At 41.9% G+C, this 22,561-nt stretch overlaps 1 protein-coding gene across 1 annotated transcript in view; it reads right to left on the reverse strand.

Annotated features, from left to right (window-relative positions):
- The window catches only part of WDR11 (WD repeat domain 11), a 158,566-nt gene that overhangs the window by 79,078 nt on the left and 56,927 nt on the right, over positions 1-22,561 (reverse strand). Inside the window, exons 8-11 of the mRNA XM_068258016.1 lie at positions 21,361-21,559; positions 12,824-12,924; positions 9,042-9,221; positions 2,330-2,414 (exon numbers count right to left, since the gene is read on the reverse strand). Coding sequence (XP_068114117.1) covers positions 2,330-2,414; positions 9,042-9,221; positions 12,824-12,924; positions 21,361-21,559 — 565 coding nt within the window. The remainder of the gene's footprint in view (positions 1-2,329; positions 2,415-9,041; positions 9,222-12,823; positions 12,925-21,360; positions 21,560-22,561) is intronic.

A 22,561-nucleotide genomic window follows, 5' to 3' on the forward strand; every position in this document is an offset into this window, starting at 1 on the left:
AGGTCTAATGCGATTTCCAAAGAGAATATATTTTTTTCAATCAGATATCTAAATGCTTGTTAGGCACATTACTTGTTTCCTTTAATTAGTTTGCGATTACAGGATAAGAATCTCCCGTTAAAATCTAGACCAAAACAGGCTTCAGATCCATTTTTACAAAAAGGTTGTTCAGTGGTAATTGTAGAAGCATTGTGCCGTCTCCGGGTTAAAGTGGTATGAAACTCAGCATTTCCTCTTTGCTCAAAATGATTATTTATAGCATAAAATCTACTACCAAAAAAAAAAAACAAAAAAAAAAAAAATTGTAACAGAACTGCATTCAAACAATTAAATAACAGCACTTTGTTCTTCAGTGGAAAGCTCCTTGCTTCAGTTGTCAGCTTCTGGCCACATCCGAAGAGGTGATAACATCTTTTGTTTACATTCCTTTGTCAGATACATTTAGTAAACATTAGCAAACTGCCAAAACTGAGCTGCACTGAGCTGAGGAGCAGAACGAGCTGAGAAGTGATCACTAGTTATAATTTAACCCATTCGCGTTCCGTCGTTTTCACTTGAGAAATGTTCACCTCCCATTCATTAGCCTATAACTTTATCACTACTTATCACAATAAACTGATCTATATCTTGTTTTTTCCGCCACCAATTAGGCTTTCTTTGGGGGGTACATTTTGCTAAGAGCCACTTTACTGTAAATGCATTTTAACAGGAAGAATAAGAAAAAAACGGAAAAAAAATCATTATTTCTCAGTTTTCAGCCACTATAGTTTTAAAATACATGCCTCCATAATTAAAACTCATGTATTGTATTTGCCCATATGTCCCGGTTATTACACCGTTAAAATTATGTCCCTATCACAATGTATGGCGACAATATTTTATTTGGAAATAAAGGTGCATTTTTTCCATTTTGCATCTATCACTATTTACAAGTTTAAAATAAAAAAAAAAAATATAGAAATATTTCATCTTTACATTGATATTTAAAAAGTTTAGACCCTTAGGTACATATTTACATTTTTTTTTTTTTTTTTTTTATTGTAATGGTTTTTTTTTTTATATTAAACATTTTATTTGGGTATTTTTGGGAGGGTGGGATGTAAACTAGTTTTATAACGTAATTGTGTGTTTTTTTTTAATTTTTTTTTACTTTTAGTTGTAGTTTTACTTTTTGGCCACAAGATGGCGGCCATGAGTTTGTTTACATGACGTCACTCTAAGCGTAACACACGCTTAGAGTGACGCAGGGGGGAGGCAACGGCCAGAAAAAGCACAGCTTCTGAGAGAAGCTGTCGCTTTTTCAGCGGGGGAGAGGAATCAGTGATCGGGCACCGTAGCCCGATTCACTGATTGCCTGGCTAACGAACCGCGGGCCAAGAGCGCGCGTGCATGCGCGCGATCGGCCGCGGGAGCGCGCAGTGGCGCATGGTTCCTGGATGTAGTTTCTACGTCCAGGAACCAAAATAGGTTAAATATATAAATACAGCAGCTATGCAATAAAATGCAATGGCAGCTTTCGGAGCAGATAAACTGTATTTTGGGAATTTGTAGACAGACAATATTACTTGTGTACAAAAGCAAATATGATAACTGTATGGGTAAAAAAAAGTAGGAAAACACTTTTATTGAATGTTACGCCAGATTTTTTATTCCACTTTAAGGATTCATAGGAACATACACTATTTTTGGCATAGTAAATGTGGAATATACTGTAACAGCATATCTGAACAACAGGCAAAGGATGTCTTTCTTAGCAGGCTGCACAGACCTCCTGAATAGGATTATACATAGGGTGTTGTGGCAGGCTGTAGCTGGGCTCAGCAGTAAGCATCACTGCTGCGGGGCTGGCTGTCCATGTGGAATATGTTACTGGTGCAACTTCCTCTAAATCTGTCAAACGTAGAGGTGTGATGGAAGGCAAATGTGTGCTAAGCATCACTCCGGGGGGACCATCTGTCCATGTGGAAGATGTTACCGCAATACCACAGCCTGCTATCAGGGCAAACTATAGTGTTGGCTTGAATATTAATCTTTGGAGACAGACAGTCTTCACATCAGAGCATTGTGAAAAATGATCTGGATCCATGGATTAGACGTTCTATTGCTACTTACAGATGTTCCATATGGGGTACGTTATTACATTAGCATTCTGCAATGTACATGAAACACCTGGAAAGGCTCCTTGAGAAGGAAAAAAACAATGACTTTGATCAATGAGTCTGTTAACCGTCTGCAATCTGTTTCTCGTACCCCCTGTGCATACATGAGGTCATGTGACTTTCCGAGTTACGACAAGATTTTGTGGCACTGCCATGTTTGCCTTGCTCACCTTACTTCACAGGAATGTATATTCAGCTCCTTGTGCAGGAGTCCACTAGTCAGATTATACACAAACACTGAGCCGTTGCTGGTTCCTGAAATAAAACAGATACTCAGTATTAAAACTATACAGCTCACAAATCAGGCAGTCTGCTCCCCCTCCTAGGCTCTGACCCCAGAGCAGCTTATGCAATAAAGTACAGTCCCGGTTATCCAGAACTCAACTAACCAGAAGTCTTAACCAAACAGCGCAAATCATTGGCAGCATTTACAGTGGTGAAGGCCAACTTCTTAGGCTGTTTGTGGGCTCTGCTGTGCTTAGAGCCACTGAAGCGGAAAAAAAATTATGATATAATGATTTGTATGTGTAGTACAGCTAAAAAAAATAAACGTTAGAAGCAGATACACAAGTCTAATATGGTTTCCAGTACAGGAAGAGTTTAACTCCAGTTATCTATGCAAAAGAGCCACTGAGCTCCAGGACTTTCAAAGTCACAAAGAGCTGTGTCATCTGAAGCTTATCATCTCAAGTGTCAGCCACTGTATTGTTTTTTTCCTGCAAAGAACAGCTCAAAAGTTCACTAGCCTGCTCTGTAAAATAATTTAGAATGCTGAATAGTGTGTAAACTGCAAATATTAGAGAATGATTCAATGTTCTTAAAAAAAAAAAAAATCTAAAAAACTCAAAATAAAAATATGAGAATATTTTCTTTGCCACTAATGTTCTAGTAATTATCTGTACTACACAACTAATTCATTAGATCATATATTTTTTTCACTTCATTGTCTCTCTCCGTGGTGTGAAACTCAGCATTTCCTTTTTGTTCTAAACGATTATTTACAGCATAAAATCTACTACCAGAGAAAAAAATTGTAGCAGAACAGCATTCAAACAGTTAAACACAACACCTTTTTCTTCAGTGGAAAGCTCCTGGTTTCAGTGGGTAGCTTCTAGCCACATCCGAAGAGGTGATAACAGTATCTTTTGTTCACATTCCTTTGCCAGATACATTTAGTAAACATTAGCAAACTGTAAAAACTGAGCTGAACGGAGCTGAGAAGTGGTCACTAGATAGATTTGAATATAGAAATACAGCAACCATGCAATACAATGCAATGGCAGCTTTCAGAGCAGATAAACTGTACCTTAGGAATTTGCAATTTATGAACAGGCAATATTACTTGTGCACAAAAGCAAATGTAACCGTATGGGTCATAAAAAGTAGGAAACCACATTTTTATTGAATGTTATGTCAGAGTTGTATCCCACTTTAAAGACTGGGTTCCACAGCTCCCCCAAGGTTACTTTCAATCACTGTATTACATTTAATACAGAGTTCATGGTATGTATATAGAGTGAGGTATAGTACTTTTTCTTAAATGTTCTGCAGTCCATTACCATCTCACCAATTAAGATTACAAACGAATGCGTGTTATACTTTACCACCTACTGGACAGTGTGTCTCGTTATTTGTTTGTTTTTAATACTTTAAACTTTTTTGTTTGGCGTAGTGAGAAAATAAACATCCAATTACACAGAAAAACTATCACAAAACTGAGCTTTAAGGGCATTAAAAGCCTTCATTAATTGTTGTCCTGTGTCCTCAGATTAGACTCTGAGGGAGAACCCGCGCCACCAAGTCGCACATTACTTAAATGCTGGCATTTCCAGGACTCCCTGTAGACTGTAAGCAGCAGCGATACACATTGTGCTGACATTATATGGATTAAAGGGCCAGCAGCCATAGCCAAGAACTTGCAATAACATTCACAGTCAAAATGTGAACTATAGCATGGTTGAGAATTATCTTTTTAGTTACATCTATTATTTTAAATGGTTTTTTGAATGTCTATTTTCCCTTGTTTATAAATGTCCTTAAAGTGAATGGGAACCCGTATTAAAAAAATAAAATTCAGATACTCACCTAAGGAGAGGGAGGCTCTGGGTCCCATAGAGCATTCCCTCTCCTCTCCCGGTCCCCGCTGTTGTCCTGGCTCCCCCGTAGCGGTATTCGACCATGTCAAATACCAATGTCTCCCGGGCGAAGGGAGGCTTCGGAAATGCTTCAGGAGCCCAAGTGCTCCCGAAGACGGACCGCTCTACACTGCGCACGCGCGTGCCCTCTATGACACACTCGCGTGTGCGCCGCCTGTCTTCGGGAGGACTCGGCTCCCGAAGACTTCCAAAGTCCACTCGGTGGGGGACGTGAACGGAGGAGCCAGTGCAGCACCAGGGGCACCGGGAGAGGGAAGGCTCATTAGGACCGAGCCTTCCCTCTCCTTAGGTGAGTATCTGACTTTTTTAAAATTTAAATAAGGGTTTGCATTAGCTTTAAAGTGAACCAGAGATGAAGCACCCTCATGTATGTTACAATATATATCAGTGGGAACATTAGAGAAAACACCTACCATGCTTTCTGTTTAATCCTTCACTGCTCAGCTTGCTTCTTATAAGCCCTGATAAAATCCCGGACTGAGCATTCAGTCTGGCTTTGCTCAGGAATCATTATAGCTGAGTCTGTCTTCTCTGATGTCTATTCAAGTCCAAGCCTGCCCCCTTCTGGCTCTGCTCAGGAATCATTAAAGCTGAGTCATAGCAAAGCCAGACTGAATACTCAGTCGGGGATTTTATCAGGGCTGATAAAAAGCAAGCTGAACAGTGAAGAATGAAGCAGAGAGCAGGGTAGGGATTTTCTCTAATGTTCCCACTGAAATCTATGGTAAAATACACGAGGGTGCTACGTCTCTGGTTCACTTTAAAGAGACCCTGAAGCAAAAAAAAAAAATCATGATATAATGATTTGTATGTGTAGTACAGCTAAGAAATAAAACATTAGGAGCAGAGACATAAGTCTAATATGGTTTCCAGTACAGGAAGAGTTAAGAAACTCCAGTTATCTATACAAATAAGCCATTGAGCTTCACGACTTTCAAAGTGGCAGAAAGCTCTGTCTTTTGAAGCTTATTATCTCAAATGTCAGTCATTGTATTTTCTTTTTCTCTGCCAGAGGACAGGTCAATAGTTCACAGGACTGCTCTGTAAAAACATTTAGAATGCCGAGTAGTGTGTAAACTGCAAATATTAGAGAATGATTCAATGCTGTAAAAAAACACTATATAAACTGAAAATAAAAATATGAAAACATTTTCTTTGCTACTAATCTTGTAATTATCCGTACTACACAACCAATTCATTATATCATATTTTTTTTCCGCTTCATTGTTTCTGCAGTTCAGCCGACGGATTGTTTTTGATCTTATGGATGCAAACAATTTTCGCATTTCAACACCCCTCCCATTCAATCACCAATAACTTTTAGCTCAAGCTTTTAATGTCTTTTGAAATCTTAATGTCTTTCAGTAGAGTACATTTCAGAGCTTATTGATTTCTGGGCTTCTGGTGGCTTTAGAGAAAAGAGCAGGAAGTGGGTGTGTCTTAAAGGGAAAGAGCAGTTTAGTGTATGCAAAAAGCGGAAATATTGACAATCTGTTATGATATTATGTGCCCAAAGACCCATATGTCTGCTTGCCCAAATTCAATCGTACTCAACAGCACAACAAAGTAATCTCTTACCAATCCTTTTCGGACTGTAGAAAAGACTATCTATGAGGGGTAAAGTATAACAAACAAATGTGGGTTGCCATGGTTTTTTAATTGCAAAGCAACTAAACAAAAAAATTTAACTTTTTTTTATTAGACAACCACATACTCTTATATTTTACATGCTTGTTTTTATAGAGCAAAGTAATGAAAGTGTCATAAGCAGTAAAGAAGTTTGAATGTCTTAATAAATGAACAGAATTATTTAATGGAACCATTAATTACAGTGTTGCTCGGATACCACTTTTCACTATCTGGATCTAATTCGGAGCCGGATACCCAGATATCCGATCCGGGTCGGATATCAGAGTTTACATTTTTTCTAATCCGGATCCGATTCGGATATCCGACCTCAGTATCCGGCCGGATTCGGATATCTGGATAGAAAACCGGAAGGGACCTTAAAATGGCTTAAAATGCTACCAAAAGTCTCTTTAAATCGCCAAAATCCCTTTCGGAGGTCTCTCTCGGTCTCAGTCTCTGTGTCTCTCTCTCTCTCTCTCTCTCTCTCTCTCTCTCTCTCTCTCTCTCTCTCTCTCTCTCTCTCTCTCTCTCTCTCTGAAAGGGATTTTTGCCATTGAAGGCGATTTTAGCTTCTGCTCGGATATCTAAAATAACTATCCGTCCGCATTTCAGATGGGAAATCCGAGTTTGCTCGGATAGTCTATTTGGATTTGAAGAAATATCCAAATTGCTATTCAAAGTTCGGATAGTGGAAAAAGTTTGGATTATCTGGGTAGTTCGGATATCCGAAATCTTGCTGAGCACCCCTGATTAATTATATCAACAACACAGTGCAGGAACAGGCAAACACAGCACAAGTGGTAGTGGTCTATAGCAACGGCAAAATGTTATCTGCCACATGTGACTAGTTCAAAGAAAGTCCATCCCTTCTTGGGTACTCTCTGTTTGACCTTGGAATAGGCCTAGCCTGCCAAGATACAGACTCCAACCATGAGGAGGTAGACCATCTTAGAACCAGCCACACCTGGTGAATGAGTCAGTAGCAACACACATGGTTTCAGGTAGTGAAACTGAGCCTGAGAAACAAGGTGTGTGACCAGTGCTGACAAAGTCCATCACCTCATGGGGGACTCTCTGTAGGCAATGCCTGTCCAAGGAACAGGTAGAGAGTCCAATCATGAAGAGGTATACCATCTCCATACCAGTCACATATGGCAGAAGAGTATGGGACGCTGTAGAAGGCATGGGATTGGAGCCTGAGAAAGAAGTTATCTTACATGCGACTAGTTCAGAGAAAGTCCATTAACTCATGTGGGGCAATGCCTGTCCAAGGCACAGGCAGAGAGTCCAACCAAAAGGAGGTAGACCAACTCCATACCAGTAAGACATGGCAGAACAGTACCAGACACCGTAGTAGGCATGGGAATGGAGCCTGAAGAAAAGGTGGGGCCTATTAAAAGATCATAACCACAGAAAAAGTTCCTCAATAAAACAGTTGCTTTAACAACTCCTAGAAACCATATTTAGGGTAGAGCTAATGGCCTCTGCTTTGCTAGACTTTGCACTGCTATGAACTGATGGAAGTGTACGCTCAGCAGAGGATTAGAAATATGTGCCACAGGCACTGAATTGTTGAGATTCTGTGATGGAGTTGGTGGTAATGAAGTCTGACTCCTCTTCTGTGTCTCTTGTTTCAGAGGATGAACGGCCAAAGCCAGAAGTGAGCTCAGTTTGAGACAGGGGGTGACTTCTGAGTACATTAGGTACTCATGGTTGTTAGAGAGATATTTTCATTTTTAAAGGGGCAGTGACATATTTTGAGTGATCAAACACTTTTTTTTTTTTTAAATCGAGCTGTGATCATGATGATTGTCTCACAATCATCACGAGGTCAGGATCCAATGAATGCTCCTGATCGAGATACAGAGCTCTGTTGTCAGTGTGACAGCAGAGCAAGTGGGTTGCAGCAACAACAGAGTGGCACGAACAGCGAAAGCAATGGGATTAATTGAAATCTACACCCCAGCAGGAATAACTGCTACCAAACAGGGCATAGATTTCAATCGCTGCCATCGTTTTTCTTATTTTGAGGGTTTTCCGCAGTCTGCAAGAGGTTAATATAGAGGTCTGTATTTTTAGTTTTCTGTCTTCATGGGTTTTCTGTAGCAAGGCGCACTATAAATAAGCAGAGCTATTTAGACAGTCACAAAAAGTGATCCAATAGATTTATAACTTCTCAGCAACACTTGTGATCATTTAGAAAACATACTTGGAGGAGGAAAACTGGCTGGCTGACCAGCTTAAAGAGACTCTGTAACAAAATGTTCAGCCTTAATTCTTCTATCCTATAAGTTCCTATACCTGTTCTATTGTGGTCTGTCTTACTGCAGCCTTTCCTAGTTGCACAGTGGCTGTATTATCGCTGTTATATAATCTAATCTTCTTTTCTTTGCCAGCTTTGTCGGCTCAGGCAGGAATGTGCTGCTCTGCTGTGATAGGTAGAAGTTATACACACCCTCTCCATGCCCCCTCCAGCCTCTGTATGAGTCACAGACTGAGCTTCTCTCAGCCTATCACACGCTGGTTAGCAGCCATGTTTTTTGTTTGTAAACACTGCCTAAACCTGGCAATTACAAGCCAGGATTGCAGCAGGGAGTGGCAGAAACAGCACAGAGGGGCCCAGGAGAAAATAATGAATAGAATGGTATGCTTTTTATTGTAAGAATTTTAGAGTACAGATTCTCTTTAAGCCAGGACTGCAGTACTGATATTACAGCCAGGGCACTGCAATCTATAGTAATTTCAGCATAAAGTAACGCTAAGCATGTTTTTTTATTTGTATTGGGTCACCAGTTTTTCCCAGCCAAGTGCTTGGAGGGCTTCAGAATACAGAAAAGATGCCAGATTGGCCCTCATGTGTAAGTACCTTTATGAGTAGGCTAAATCAACTCTACGTTGCATTCCAGATTAGAAAGTAAAAACTCTTGTCGCAGTAAATTCAAATACTGGATGGATGGCAGGCTAGATAAATGTTAAATGTTGGCAAAGTAAGAAACGTGTTTTATAACCTCCCCGGACCAACAAATCCTTATCCTATTTTATTGGAAATGGTATTGGTCCAGCATAGAAAGTACTTTCTTGCAGTGAGTTCACTTACCTACAGCCAGAAGAGGTCTGTACTGGGCAATATTCTTGGTAGTCAGTGGGGGACACATTTTGACCACAAATGGGGGTTGAGGCAGTCCAGACAGAAGACCAGTCAGAAGGAACTTGAGGTGGACCTCTTGGAGAGAACTCCCAGACACGGTAGAGTCACCAGTCAGCAAGCTCTGCCCAGCTGAAAAGTAAGCAAAGGTTTTTTAATGCCAGAAAGACTAGAATTGATAATAAACAGATGTGGGCAACCGTATAATATTAAGATATTAGGTGATTAATTATGGTAATGTACAGAAGTTTGGCTGGCTTAGCACGGAAAGGCAATACCTAGATGATCACCACACTAATAAAATTATAGAAAACTAGTACACCTTGGAATGTTCAAACATTATCGATCCATTAGGTACACTGCAACTTCTATGCCATATCTCATACTACAAAGTCAATTATAAAACATCCAATCATGGATTACTCCACTAATTTATGATCGCATGCATCAGGTACACTTTTGATAATGGACTTTGTAACCTGGGATTTGGCAAAGAAGTTGCAGCAAAGAATCAAAAAAGCCTTATCCATTGAACATTCAATGGTCTACCCGATTTCTATAATTACGGTATGTTTGAAAGCCACAGTTAGAATAAAGCTTATAAGCAGTGCTTGCAAGTGGTGAACTGCCTTGTAAAATGGATGATGCTTCAATTGAAAAGCAGAACAAAAAGTCCTATTCCTTACCTATTCAGTAAGGAGACCTTGGGCAAGACTCTGTAACACTGCTAATGGCTCCTAAACGCACCCTAGTGGCTGCAGCTCTAGTGCTTTGAGCCCACCAGGAGAAAAGCACAAAATAAACGTTAGGGGTCTTGTCTTGTCTAAGCTACAACAGCAAGTGAGTGTGACCAGCCATTTCAGACTAACTTAGCAGGTGTTTTTGTAGGCTGTTTTGTAAGGTATACCATTGACCACAAAGTTCTGTTATTATGGGATTCTAAAGATCTGTAAGGCCTCATTCACATCTAAAATGCAAACGCAAGCGTTTTGCGCTGATGCGCTTCCTCCCCCACCCTCCCAGTGGCCCACTGCATGCTGCGTTTCTGGTAAAAGCACTTTTCTAAGCACTTTTCCAGAAGGGTTTGTAATTCACTCCCTTTGCTTTGCGTTTTTCCTATACCTTCCATTACAGCAAAAATGTCCCAAAAATGGTAAGGCACCGGTTTACAAACCGCAAAGCAGGCGCAACGCGCTAATATGAACCTTCTCAGAGAGATTCATTGCACAAGCGTTTTATTGGTGATTTTGAAAGTCGCCTGCGCGTGAAAAAAAGGGCCCTTAGTGTGAACGAGGCCTAAATGTTCTTTTTGATAACTGCGTACTTGTTGCGCTATTTAGAAGGATTTATCATCCGGAGACCTGTCTTTTAGCAACAGGACATTCTAATATTAATAAATGAAGAATTTTGACATTAGGACATTAGATTTTTTACTTGCGCTGCTCAAACTAAGCTGTGCTGCTTTAGCAGTGCAGCTTAGAGCATCAAGCTGATTGATCCCAGCTAGCGTATGTCGGTAGCGATCAGGACAATTTATTGCTCTACTGCAATATTACTGCAATTCTAATGCTGCTGGCCTAAAAGGAGGTTAGTTATGGAGCAAAAAATAAAATACACCTAAAATTACAAAACCTTGATAGTTCCTTGCTTGTGAAATGGTAAGGGGCTCATGGAATGCAGACAATTCACAAGCATGTGAATGAGCATTTAGTACCAGGTAGAAAACTTTCTCTCCTTTATTTGCACACTAATCACTTAATTAGGAGTCAATCTGATAATTTGTCCTGCAGCTGGCAATAATACCTGTTAACTTCATGAGGTGTAAATATGCATTGAAATGACATCAGAGCAGTCTTATAATGTTTCATATTCAAGTTTCACTCTATTTAATGCATAAGGGGAAAAGTTTAATTTTGAGTGAAAGCCCACATTTAAGCCACGTGGATGTGATTGTCACGTACAGACAGCTGCTGCTGTGCGAGCCCGAACCGCCCCCAGTTAGCCCAAAGATCAATAAATGGGAACATAGTTCCCATTCATTGATATAAGTCCCTGGTAGAAGGCCCGACAGCTTCTCATCAGAAGCCGCCAGCTTTCTGGAAAAAAAAAAAAAAAAAAAAAAAATCACTGTGGCCATCTTGTGGTCGAATATTAAAACTTCATCTACATAATTTAATAAATTAAACCCACTTTATTACATTTAAAATTAACTGCTTACCTTCCACACCAAAAATTACCCAAATGTTTTATTGAAAAAATAAATTACAATTTTAAAAACAATAAATAAATAAAGTTACCTAAGGAGCTGAACTTTTTTTTTTTAATATGCATGTGAAGAGGGTATATTATGAACATTTTTTAAATATAAGCTTGTAAATAGTGATGGACGGAAAACTGAAAAAATACACTGATATACTGTGATAGGGACATAATTTAAATGGTGTAATAACCGGGACAAATTAACAAATAAAATACATAGGTTTTAATTATGGTAACATGTATTATTTTACAGCTATAATGGTCAGAAAACTGAAAAATTATGCATTTTTTCAATTTTTTTCTTAATATTCCTGTGAAAATGCATTTAGAAAAAAAATAATTCTTAGCAAAAATGTACCACCTAAAGAAAGCCTAATTGGTGGTGGAAAAAAAACAAGATATAGATCAATTCATTGTGATAATTAGTGATAAAGTTATTGGTGAATGAATGGGAGGTGAAAATTGTTCTGATGCATAATGTGAAAAATACCCGCAGGCTGAAATGGTTAAAGGACACCCGAGGTGAAAATAAACGAATGAAATAAACAATTGTATCTGAGCTGCTTCTCCGAAAAATGACTTAAAGAGGAACTCCAGTGAAAATAATGTAGTAAAAAAAGTGCTTCATTTTTACAATAATTATGTATAAATGATTTAGTCAGTGTTTGCTCATTGTAAAATCTTTCCTCTCCCAGATTCACATTCTGACATGTATTACATGGTGACATTGTTACTGTGGGCAAGTTATGTAGCCGTTTCTAGCTGCTCTGGCTGTTACAGACAGCTTTAAACAGCCATTTCCTGTCTGTGAACATTGTTACATTGTGGCAGTTTGCCCAGAGTACTGCGGTATTCAGAGCCTCTTGTGGGAGGGGTTTCAGCACAAAATTAGTCACACAGCGCCCCCTGATGGTCTGTTTGTGAAAATCATTCTATTTCTCATGTAAAAGGGGGTATCAGCATTGGGATAAAGTTCAATTCTTGGTTGGAGTTTCTCTTTAAGATATTCCAGAGTTTTATTTTATATTTAAATCTACTTAAGTTTTTACTGTGTTGTGGTTTATTGCTCAATGACACATTCATTGAAGTGTGCCAGAGTGAAAATCTATGAATTCTTGACCCTTTTTATCTCTTTCCTGCTCTCAGAAGCCATTTTCTGCTAGGAACGTGTTTTAGAAAAAGAAGGAACACAACAGTTTTTTTTGTGCTTAGCACTGTATATACACATGTCTATCTCATCAGGTCACATGTCACCTCGAGTATCCTTTAAATATCATCATACTACAACTCTTTTTTTTTTCCTCCCTATATCTGCATTGAAACAAATGAACAGACTAAAAAACTATGGGAAAACAAATCTCACAGTTATTACTTGTATAAAAGACAAGAGAGGAGGGTACAAAGCTGTCACACAAAGTGACTGGGGTGTGGATATTAGATGTGTAAATTGATTAGTTGCTAATATGCCAACTCACCAATCATGCTGTCCAGTGAGAGGTCAAGACGCTTCCTCTGTGCAGGTCCTACTGGTTTCCCACAAAAGGAGAGGGGAGAGTATAAAGCACAGGCATTGGAGCTGGGGAAAAAAGGCACTAAGATTAATATACAGTTTGAAAGTATGAATGTGAGATCTGGCCTGGCCAAAGTGCAACAACTTTAGGTAATATTACTAATCAGATGCAATTTCAGAAAATCTTTTACTCTAGTTTTGAATAATGTACAGTTTGGAAATTTGGGGGATTTTCTTTGCTGTGTGTCCCTGTCAGACACATTTTCCATCACTTACTAAGTAACTTTGTGGCTTCAATAAGAACGCTAGCAGTCCAAGGGATAAGAAATGAAACATGAGGGCCATTACTACGCGGTATTTCCCATCTGGCATTGGGCCAAGCAGGAAGTGACACGCACTTGCGGTTTCTTCCTGCAATCAGGGTATGAAGGGGAAGCGTATTGTAAAAATAAGCTTCGGCGCATGCATGCCGCTACGTTGCGTCTGTAATTTTTTTTTTTTAAGAATCCCTGCATCGCTATAGACTAACATGACTTCCAAGCCAACGCAGATTGCCGCAGCTCGATGCAGAAGCCACGTAATAACGTAGTTCTAGACCTGCCACGGGAAAGCAGCAGAAGAAGTCACTTCTGTCGCGTTATAACATAGCAGTATGAAAGTCTCCATAGACTTTCATTGCCCAGCGGTGAGGTGTGGTAAAAATACCACACCGCTCTGGTGTGATGTCAGACATGTGCCACGTGCTATACACACCACGCAGTGGTGGGGCTCGGGGGAAACCAGGAGGTGGTGCAGGTGAGTTTGCAATGCACGCGTATGGGGGTGGGGGCACATTTACATTTGAGGGGGCAGTGTACAGGCAGTGGAGGTAGCATCACAAGGCAGATTCCCGAGAGATTTCATCGGGAATCGGCCTGCGCAGTGTACGGACAGCCAACAGATCTCTCTGAGAGAGAGATCTGTAAACACAGTACATCGCTAGATGTATGGGCACCTAGAATACTAGCCGGTGATACCGTTTAAAAGATATTTAGAGATTCAAGCCTTTGTCAGGGCTTTAGTTTCTCCTTCAGGCAATCAGGCAAAGTTATACAAATAAATGAAAAGTTGCTAGAATCTCACTTATGGCAAGTAGTACCCTGATCGGGATCTCCCAGGACTCACCACCCTACTTACACAGGACAAGCAAAGGACTCCTACAGGCTAGCAGAACAGACCACAACACAAAACAATAAAAAAAAAAAAACTAGCCGCACATTTTTTTCCCTGGAAGAAATAAAAATACAAACTAAGGATGGGGAGAAAAGAAGGAGCTTTTAAACTTGTCAGCTGCTCTCAGGTAGCTGTCCTGGAGGAGGACGGAGTTAAAATTGATACACTCCCTCCCTTTTCCCTGTGTAAAATGGCATTGAGGCATCCATTGGCAGCCCTGGCTTGCTCAGCACATAAATCAGAAGCAGGTCTTCAAATTTTAATGTCAACTAATATGGAATATGTACTAGAAGCCTGTCACCACTCCAGAAGCCAAGTGCTGTCACCGTGGAGATGTATACTACCACAGACAAGAGAAGTCACAAGACACTTTCTGAAGTGCTGGTGCCTGCCACAGGTTTTTGGATTTGAAGTCAAAGTCAGAAGAACTAGTACATTCATAAATAGGGAAGAGTATAATGTCCAACTTCTGGACATTTGCCATGTCTGGAATATATGTTCTATTGTACAGAAACTCATTTCGGTTATGTCAGAGAGCTGTAAATCCTGCCAGACGGGGTAGCACAGATGTTTTTCTCCAGATTTTTTTTCCCTTTTGGCGTCAAAAGCCTTTAGTAATGATTAATGGCAGTCATATTTACATACTTATCTTAATAGAGCAGGGCAGCAGACTCTGCAAGTGCCCTAAATCCTCTCCTGCTGAATGACTATCGAAAAGAACAGGCACGAGAACTCAGTATGGAAGTGGCACTAAAAGTCACGTAGGCATTAAAGCTCATCTGGGCACGCAAGTCAAACTTCTTTATGTCAGGCCTGTGGCAGGTCCTTCGTCTATAGCAATATACAGTATTTTAGTTGTAATAGAAGAGCCTCATACCTATGCTGATGGAGGACGAGCACTTGATCATGGTTCTACTTTCCTCAATTCAGATGAATACATCTAGGAGGAAAAGCTATGTGTGGAACAGTTAGTCAGATTTCAAGGATGCGGAAGGGAAGGAGTTTTTCCAGACTGCTGTATCATATCAGTCAAAAACAATGGCCTCTGAGAGGGGCTACTGAGCTCTGACTACTAAGGAACCACCCACTGCTCTTCAGATACTCTTCTCCCTGCATGCTTTGGAATGGATGACTGAAGAGAGAACAATATAGAGGCTGCCATATACCGTTGCCTAGTAGCCCTCCTGATCTACAGAAACAAGCATGCAGCTAATCTTGTCAGATCTGACAATGTCAGAAACACCTGATCTGCTGCATGCTTGTTCATGGTCTATGGTTAAACCTATTAGAGGAAGAGGATCACCAGGAAAGCCAGGCAACTGGTATAGCTTAAAAAGGAAATGAATCTGGCAACCTCCATGTACCGCTCACTTCAATTGTCCTTTAACTGCGGCAAATAGGACATCACCGGTGTACATCAGCATCTGCTAGTTACCAATGTCAGAAGTCTAGTTACCTCCTGTTTGACACCAAACTGCTGGGTTTTTAATGGCAAAGCGACACTCCTGAGTGCAGGCCAGTGGTAGGCAATTGCTCAGACAGCATGCTCAGCCACAAAATGCATAAGAAGTAAACTTCAGTCAAGAGAACAGAAGGCGGCACTGCAAGACTTGCTGGTCGGCGTAGCTGTAAACAATCACCCTACTGACGAGAAACGTCTGTTAGCTGCTCCATTTATCCCCGGGAATCTACCTCACTCTCACTCCATTTCTCCCACATGCTGCCTCCTGTTCTTTAGCCTGAGGGATAATAAAAATGGTACTTGATCCCCGGACAACAGGTGTGCTTCATACAGGAGCCATTTATACTCCCTTTTATGTTTGACCAGTACTGGGCACCTCTGCCGTAAGTTCAGAGTTCCCATAGCCCACATCCTCATCCAAACCTTTTAACCAGCTGGGCGGTATGGACGAGCTCAGCTCGTCCAGTACCGCCGGAGGCTGCCGCTCAGGCCCTGCTGGGCCGATTTTAATGAAATAAAAAGGAGCACACGTAGCCGGCACTTTGCCAGCCGCGTGTGCTACCTGATCGCCGCCGCGTGCAGCGGCGAAAGAGGGTCCCCCCAGCCGACCAAACAGTTCCGGCCAGCGCTAAGGGCTGGATCGGAGTCGGTTGACGTCCATGACGTCACTCCGCTCGTCGCCATGACGACGAGGAAAGCATAACAAGAAGGGCTGCTCATCGCAGCCTTTCTTGTTACTTCTGATCGCCGGAGGCGATCAGAAGCACGCATTCGGAGCGCCCTCTAGTGGGCTTTCATGCAGCCAACTTTCAGTTGGCTGCATGCAATAGTTTTTTTCTTATTACAAAAAAAACTGTCTGGTCGCCAGCCTGGCGATCTTAATAGAACGCCAGGCTGGTTAATGAGACTCCTAATGGATCATCACATAGTTCCTGGTCGTGGATTTACCCATTTGTTGGCAAAGCATAGTGTGAACACATTTCTATACCCACACATAATTTTCTATATTCATTTGTTGTTTCACTAGATGTGGCTCCTGTACCCCTATTCTCACGTTTTCTCCAATTGTGTACCCAAATCTCTGTGGACAATATGTGGCATTCCAATAAATGCAGGAAGTTCTAGTTCTTCAGCAATTTAATTAACTTCTGAGATAATTAACTGTGTGTGTAGTACTAACGATAAATATAACATTGGTAACATAAAACAGAGTCCCACCCATGCTTAGATTTTTAACTTAAGGGCTTCAGGTTTAAGATTGAATTCTCAACAGCAGCCCTAATAGTCTGTTTTGAAGCTGTAGGAAGCAGATTCTACATCAAACAGGAGTAATGACCCGTTAAACTTTTCAATACTTAAATGCTATCAGCAGGCTTTTCTCAGCCAGGTAAGAGGGTTTAGCCTTCTATCTTCTTTTCAGGAAACCAGGCTAAATTCGACAAGCTCACTGGCATAGATAACACTAGTTTTGTAAAGCTGGCCATACACTAGGCAGATTCCCACCAGATCGACAGCAGATTCGATCACTGGGATCGAATCTGCTGTCACATCGTTCACGCTACACGCCGAATTTCGATCTATCCCGTCGATCGCTCCGTGCGGAAAATTACCGTCGAACGCCCGCGTGTAGGGAGCGCGTCGCTAGTGGCGTTCGAGTGCCCGATGCAATGGAGCGGCAATACATTACCTGCTCCGCCGGCGCGACTCACCCCGTCACCGCTGCTCCGTCTCCGCTCTGGTCTCCGGGTCATCACTTCTTTCTGCCCGGCAGGATGTTTAAACAGTAGAGGGCGCTCTACTGTTTAATCTTCCTGCCGGGCAGGAAGAAGTGAAGCATGCAGGAGTCGGAGACCAGCGCGGAGACGGAGCAGCGGTGACCGGGGGCAGTTGTGCCGGCGGAGCAGGTAATGTATGCTGGGGCGGGGGGGAGCGGAGCCAGCACCACCACCACAGATTGTGAACGGTTTCAGGATGAAATCGGTTCACAATCTGTTTGCAGTAAAGGTAGCCATACGATCCCTCTCTGATCAGATTCGATCAGAGAGGGATCTATCTGTTGGTCGAATCTGATGGCAAATCGACCAGTGTATGGCTGCCTTAATACTTGCTGTTCAAGAAACAGAGAGGAAAAATAAAAACTGTGCCAGCACCACTCAGAGTAGTTATAGCTCTTTATTCCATAAATTGATTGGCAGCAGTGACAGACCGCGGTTTCTGGAATTCACTCCCTTTCTCAAACTGCAATAGCCAGAGAAACAAGAAACAGAGAGGGAATTCAGACAATTTCATAGCAAGACTTACTATATGTACCTAGTAAGCAACTGCATAATACCAAAATTAGGATTAATTTAAAAAACAGAATTGCTGCCGCCCAGGATTTAGACAATTTGAAAACCTTTATTACATTGCAAGTACAAAACCACTAACCCACCCTAAAAACAATTAAAATACTGCGGAGCGCTCCACCACACTACAACTTCAGCACGTCAACACACACTCCATACACTCTGGTACCGGTACCTTCCCTTTATATATCCACAGAGTGCGGAGAATAAGTGGTTGCTGATTTTGGAATGGTATGCCGTGTGCTAAGCTTCAAGCTGCATGCAATTCCCCAGCCGAGGTTCGGACAGTCTTTTGGGCAACAATCTCTTACCCCCCGGTGATCAGGTACAGCTTAGTTGTCGCCTTGTCCCATCGTCAATGCTGGTTATGGATTATCCTTGCCTGTCTGCTCAACCCTCCGCCACTTCCGTATTTCTCGACCCAAAGAGGTATTTCCGCCTATGGGGAGAGGAGGGGAGTCACAGGGCCTTCTCGCTGCAGCACGGCCGGCCGGCTAGTAGGAGCGCTCAGACGCAAGTGGAAACCACGCCCATCGACGCGTTGCGCCCGTCTCCTGCGAGCTTCGTCAGGATGTATGACGCGGCGACTTACTATATGCACCTAGTAAATTTCATCGGGTCAATTCAGGTATGCATTAAAACAAAAACAAAAAAAAATCCAATTGCACAGGAAAGCTACAAATATGGCCCTGGAAAACCAAGTCCATTTCCCCCCCAGGGTCAGGCTTTTCCAGCATGTTACAAACAGTGATAACAATGACTTTTTAATCTGCCCATTCCCCAGTGCAGAACATATGGTAATTGCAAGGAGTATACAGGAGGCTAATAACGTAGATGGCTGCGGGGAATCCTTCTGCGTCTTATCGAAATGGCAGCATTCCGTGACACGACAGATAATGCCTTGATTATGCCTACAAGCCGAAGTTTAATAATCTAGAATAAACACTGCACGGGTGAACTTCATACATTAACAGAGAATGCTAAATACTATGGGAAAAAGGCCAGATACATACACTTATTGAACAGTCTAAACTGAGAAAACAGGTACGAGTAACACCACATCATATTTTATATCCCAACAATGTCTCAGTGGAAATTTTCTGCAGTTTTTCTATGGCCAAACTTTTTTTTTATTAATAAAATGAGGGCAAATAATAGGTTTTGATTGTTAACTAGGCAGATATTAAAGTGTAACTGTCTGGCATAAAATCAAAAGCAATTCTTTATTTTTATCTGGTAAACAAGTAATACGGATGCTAACCAGGCAATCCAAAAGTTAAAAAAAAAAAAAATCACGGTTACTTTTCTTGTTAATAAATTATCATTCCCCAGTTTACCTGACTCTTACTTGGTACATTGCCGCACAAAGGAATTTGCAGGGCATGCTGGGTTATCTTTTTTTTGCTTCTTTACTTTCTCCTCAACTAATGCAGCCAGATTGGCTCAAGCCTCTCCCCACCCCCCGGTTTTCCTTTCCACACCTCTGTTCCTTTCGGATTGGTCAATATTTCTTATGCTGAGACAATGCACTTTCTATTGCAGAGCTGGGTGGGAGTGCCTGAAGACTGGGAGCAGGGCAGGCAATGCATACACAATCAGGCAGGGAGGAAATGACATCAGGACTGGCTTCAAGATAGACACAGTTAAAATTGAGAATCCAAAGAAGGAGTTTCTCTCTTTGTTCACTATGGGAAAAACCCTAAAATCAAAAAACTTGGACAGTGCAATACATAGGTCATGTAAGTAGAGCAAGTATTTATCTACTCATATGTTTTTTTTCTTTCTGAGATAGTATGGCTGACAGCGTCTGTTTACAGCAGACTTGATATGATAGAGATAGAAAACTGCTATCGATTTATTGATGTCCTCCGTTAAAAATGTTTACAAGTTTGCCAGCTGCAATGCTTACCCCCAATTGTGTCATTAAAAGTTTTCTGCAAACTGAGGTCGGCATATACTGTACAGCCCCTTTTGGACTTTATGGTCCTCATCAATGCATTGCATGAATTGATATGACCCTATGGAATATGGCTTTATACCTTCCAGGTAATTCTGTGTCACTGAGAGAAGACAGGGTATTCCTGCATACTGTTCTAAGCCCTATCCCAAAGAGCCACATCTGTCCATAGCATGCACTGATGAGGAACAAAAAGTCAGAAACATGCTGTATGTATGGTGGATTGATGTGGCTCTGTACATTAGCTACAGGCTCACAATACACCAGCAGTTCTGGATGTGCAGCCTTGCTTTCAGTGGCAGAAATATAGGATTTGCATATTCGAGAGTGATGCATTATGGGAAACCAGTTACTTCCTTAAAGAGGAACTCCAGTGAAAACATAATAAAAAAGTGCTTATTTTTTTTTAAATAATTATGTTTAAATAATTTAGTCAGTGTTTGCCCGTTGTAAAATCTTTCCTCTCCCTGATTTACAGTCTAACACTTATCACATGGTGACATTTTTACTGCTGGCAGGTGATGTCAGTGGAAGGAGAGGCTGCTTTTTTGGCAATTGGAAACAGCAGTAAACAACTATTTCCCACAATGCAATGAGGTACACAGACAGGAAACTGTCAGGATCATGGTCCTGACATCACACTGTGGGAGGGGTTTCACCACAATATCAGTCATACAGAGCCCCCTGATGATCAGTTTGAGAAAAGGAAAAGATTTCTCATGGGGAAGGGGGCATCAGCTACTGATTGGGATGAAATTCAATTCTTGGTTACGGTTTATCTTTAAAGAGAACCCGAGGTGGGTTTGAAGAATATTATCTGCATACAGAGGCTGGATCTGCCTATACAGCCCAGCCTCTGTTGCTATCCCAAACCCCCCTAAGGTCCCCCTGCACTCTGCAATCCCTCATAAATCACAGCCACGCTGCTGACAAACAGCTTGTCAGAGCTGGCAGTGTTTATCTCTATAGTGTCAGTCTGCTGCTCTCCCCGCCTCCTGCAGAACTCCATTCCCCGCCTGCATCCCTTCCCTCCCTGCTGATTGGAGGGAAGGGACTGGGGCAGGGACAGGAGCTATGCAGGAGGCGGGGGAGCAGCTGAGACTGAAACTACAGATGTAAACACAGCCTCACAGCATGGCTGTGATTTATGAGGGATTGCAGAGTGCAAGGGGACCTTAGTGGGGTTTGGGATAGCAACAGAGGCTGGGCTGTATAGGCAGATCCAGCCTCTGTATGCAGATAACATTCTTTAAACACACCTCGGGTTCTCTTTAAAGCTGAATTATTGCAAATACCTTCGGTTTTAAGAAAGCAAAATTACATTTAGTGTTTGATACAAGGCTTTTTGGTCTCTTTTAGCCCTTTATACATCTTCCAGGTGGTTCTGGGTCCTTGAAAATGGACGTGTGGGATTGCACTGCACACATGTATACAGTCACTACATAGGCATCAATGGATATTCTGAACACAGCAACTATAGGATTTTTCCAATAGATCAGCAAACAATTTATCTCATAAGCCCCAACCTGGCATTTTGGATCTTCTTTCCGAGCACGCTGGACTTGAGCTCCCATATCATTACCCGTCCATCACTGATGATCAGGGCCACTGCATTCTCATTAATCGGATTGCACGCAACGCTGTACGGCCGTATGGTCTTGGTTACCCGGATGGCATCACATTGACATTTCAAATCATAAGTCATCTCCGGCACAGGATCAGACTCTGGATAAAAAGAACACAAATACTTCACTTAGAAAGTACATTCCTATGGCGGAACACAGTGATATCTTACATGGTTTTATTCCAGATCCTGAGTGAGACTGATGAATACAGCTATTTAGAATACCCTCAGGGACTAATTCACAGCAGCTGCAGATTCTGCTTCCTTTCCTTCAGTAGTTCACCCGAAATCAATCGTTCCCGTCGATTCCCGTCCATGCGGAAGATTTTGCTTGATCGCCGGCGGGTCGGGAGTGCGTCGATAGCGGCGTTCAAATGTCCAACGCCCGACGCAATACAGCAGCAATATATTACCTGTTCCGCCGGCGCGAGTCCCCACTGTCACCGCTGCTCCGTCTCCGTGTTGGGCTCCGAGTCCAGCAGGCTTCACTTCTTCCTGTCCCGGCAGGAAGTTTAAACAGTAGAGCGCCCTTTACTTCCCCCGGCAGGAAGTAAAAAGAAGCTGGAGGAGCCCAGACCGAAGAAGAGATAGCGGAGACCGGGGGACTCGCGCCGGCCGGAGCAGGTACTGTATAGCTGACGGGGGGAGGTGGCGGCTGCTACACAGATGGTGAATCGATTTCATGCTGAAATCGATTCACAATCTGATCAGAGAGGTATCGTATGGCTGCCTTTACTGCAGGTTCAATCAGAGAGGGATCTGTTGGTCGAATCTGATGGCAAATCGACCAGTGTATGACCACCTTAACAAAATTAAAATTAATTGAAAGGACCAATCAGAATTAAAAATGCTAATCACTACATAACCGCCGGCAAATCGCTACTGAAAACGCTCATGAAATAGCTTGCAAACCGCTCATACAAAACGCTAGCGATTGCGATAGCATTTTGTAGTGGGTTCCAGGCCTCAGAGGCAGAGCAGCCAGGCAATTGGTGTGCCTCTGTAGGTCTCTCATCTCAGGTGTCCTTTAAATGCAAGTTATATTGAATGTGCATGGTTTACAGTACATGTTCAGACACTTGCTGAGGCACTGACCCAGGGAA

The sequence above is a fragment of the Hyperolius riggenbachi genome, chromosome 10 (genome assembly GCF_040937935.1).
Source record: "Hyperolius riggenbachi isolate aHypRig1 chromosome 10, aHypRig1.pri, whole genome shotgun sequence".
Lineage (NCBI taxonomy): Eukaryota > Metazoa > Chordata > Amphibia > Anura > Hyperoliidae > Hyperolius > Hyperolius riggenbachi.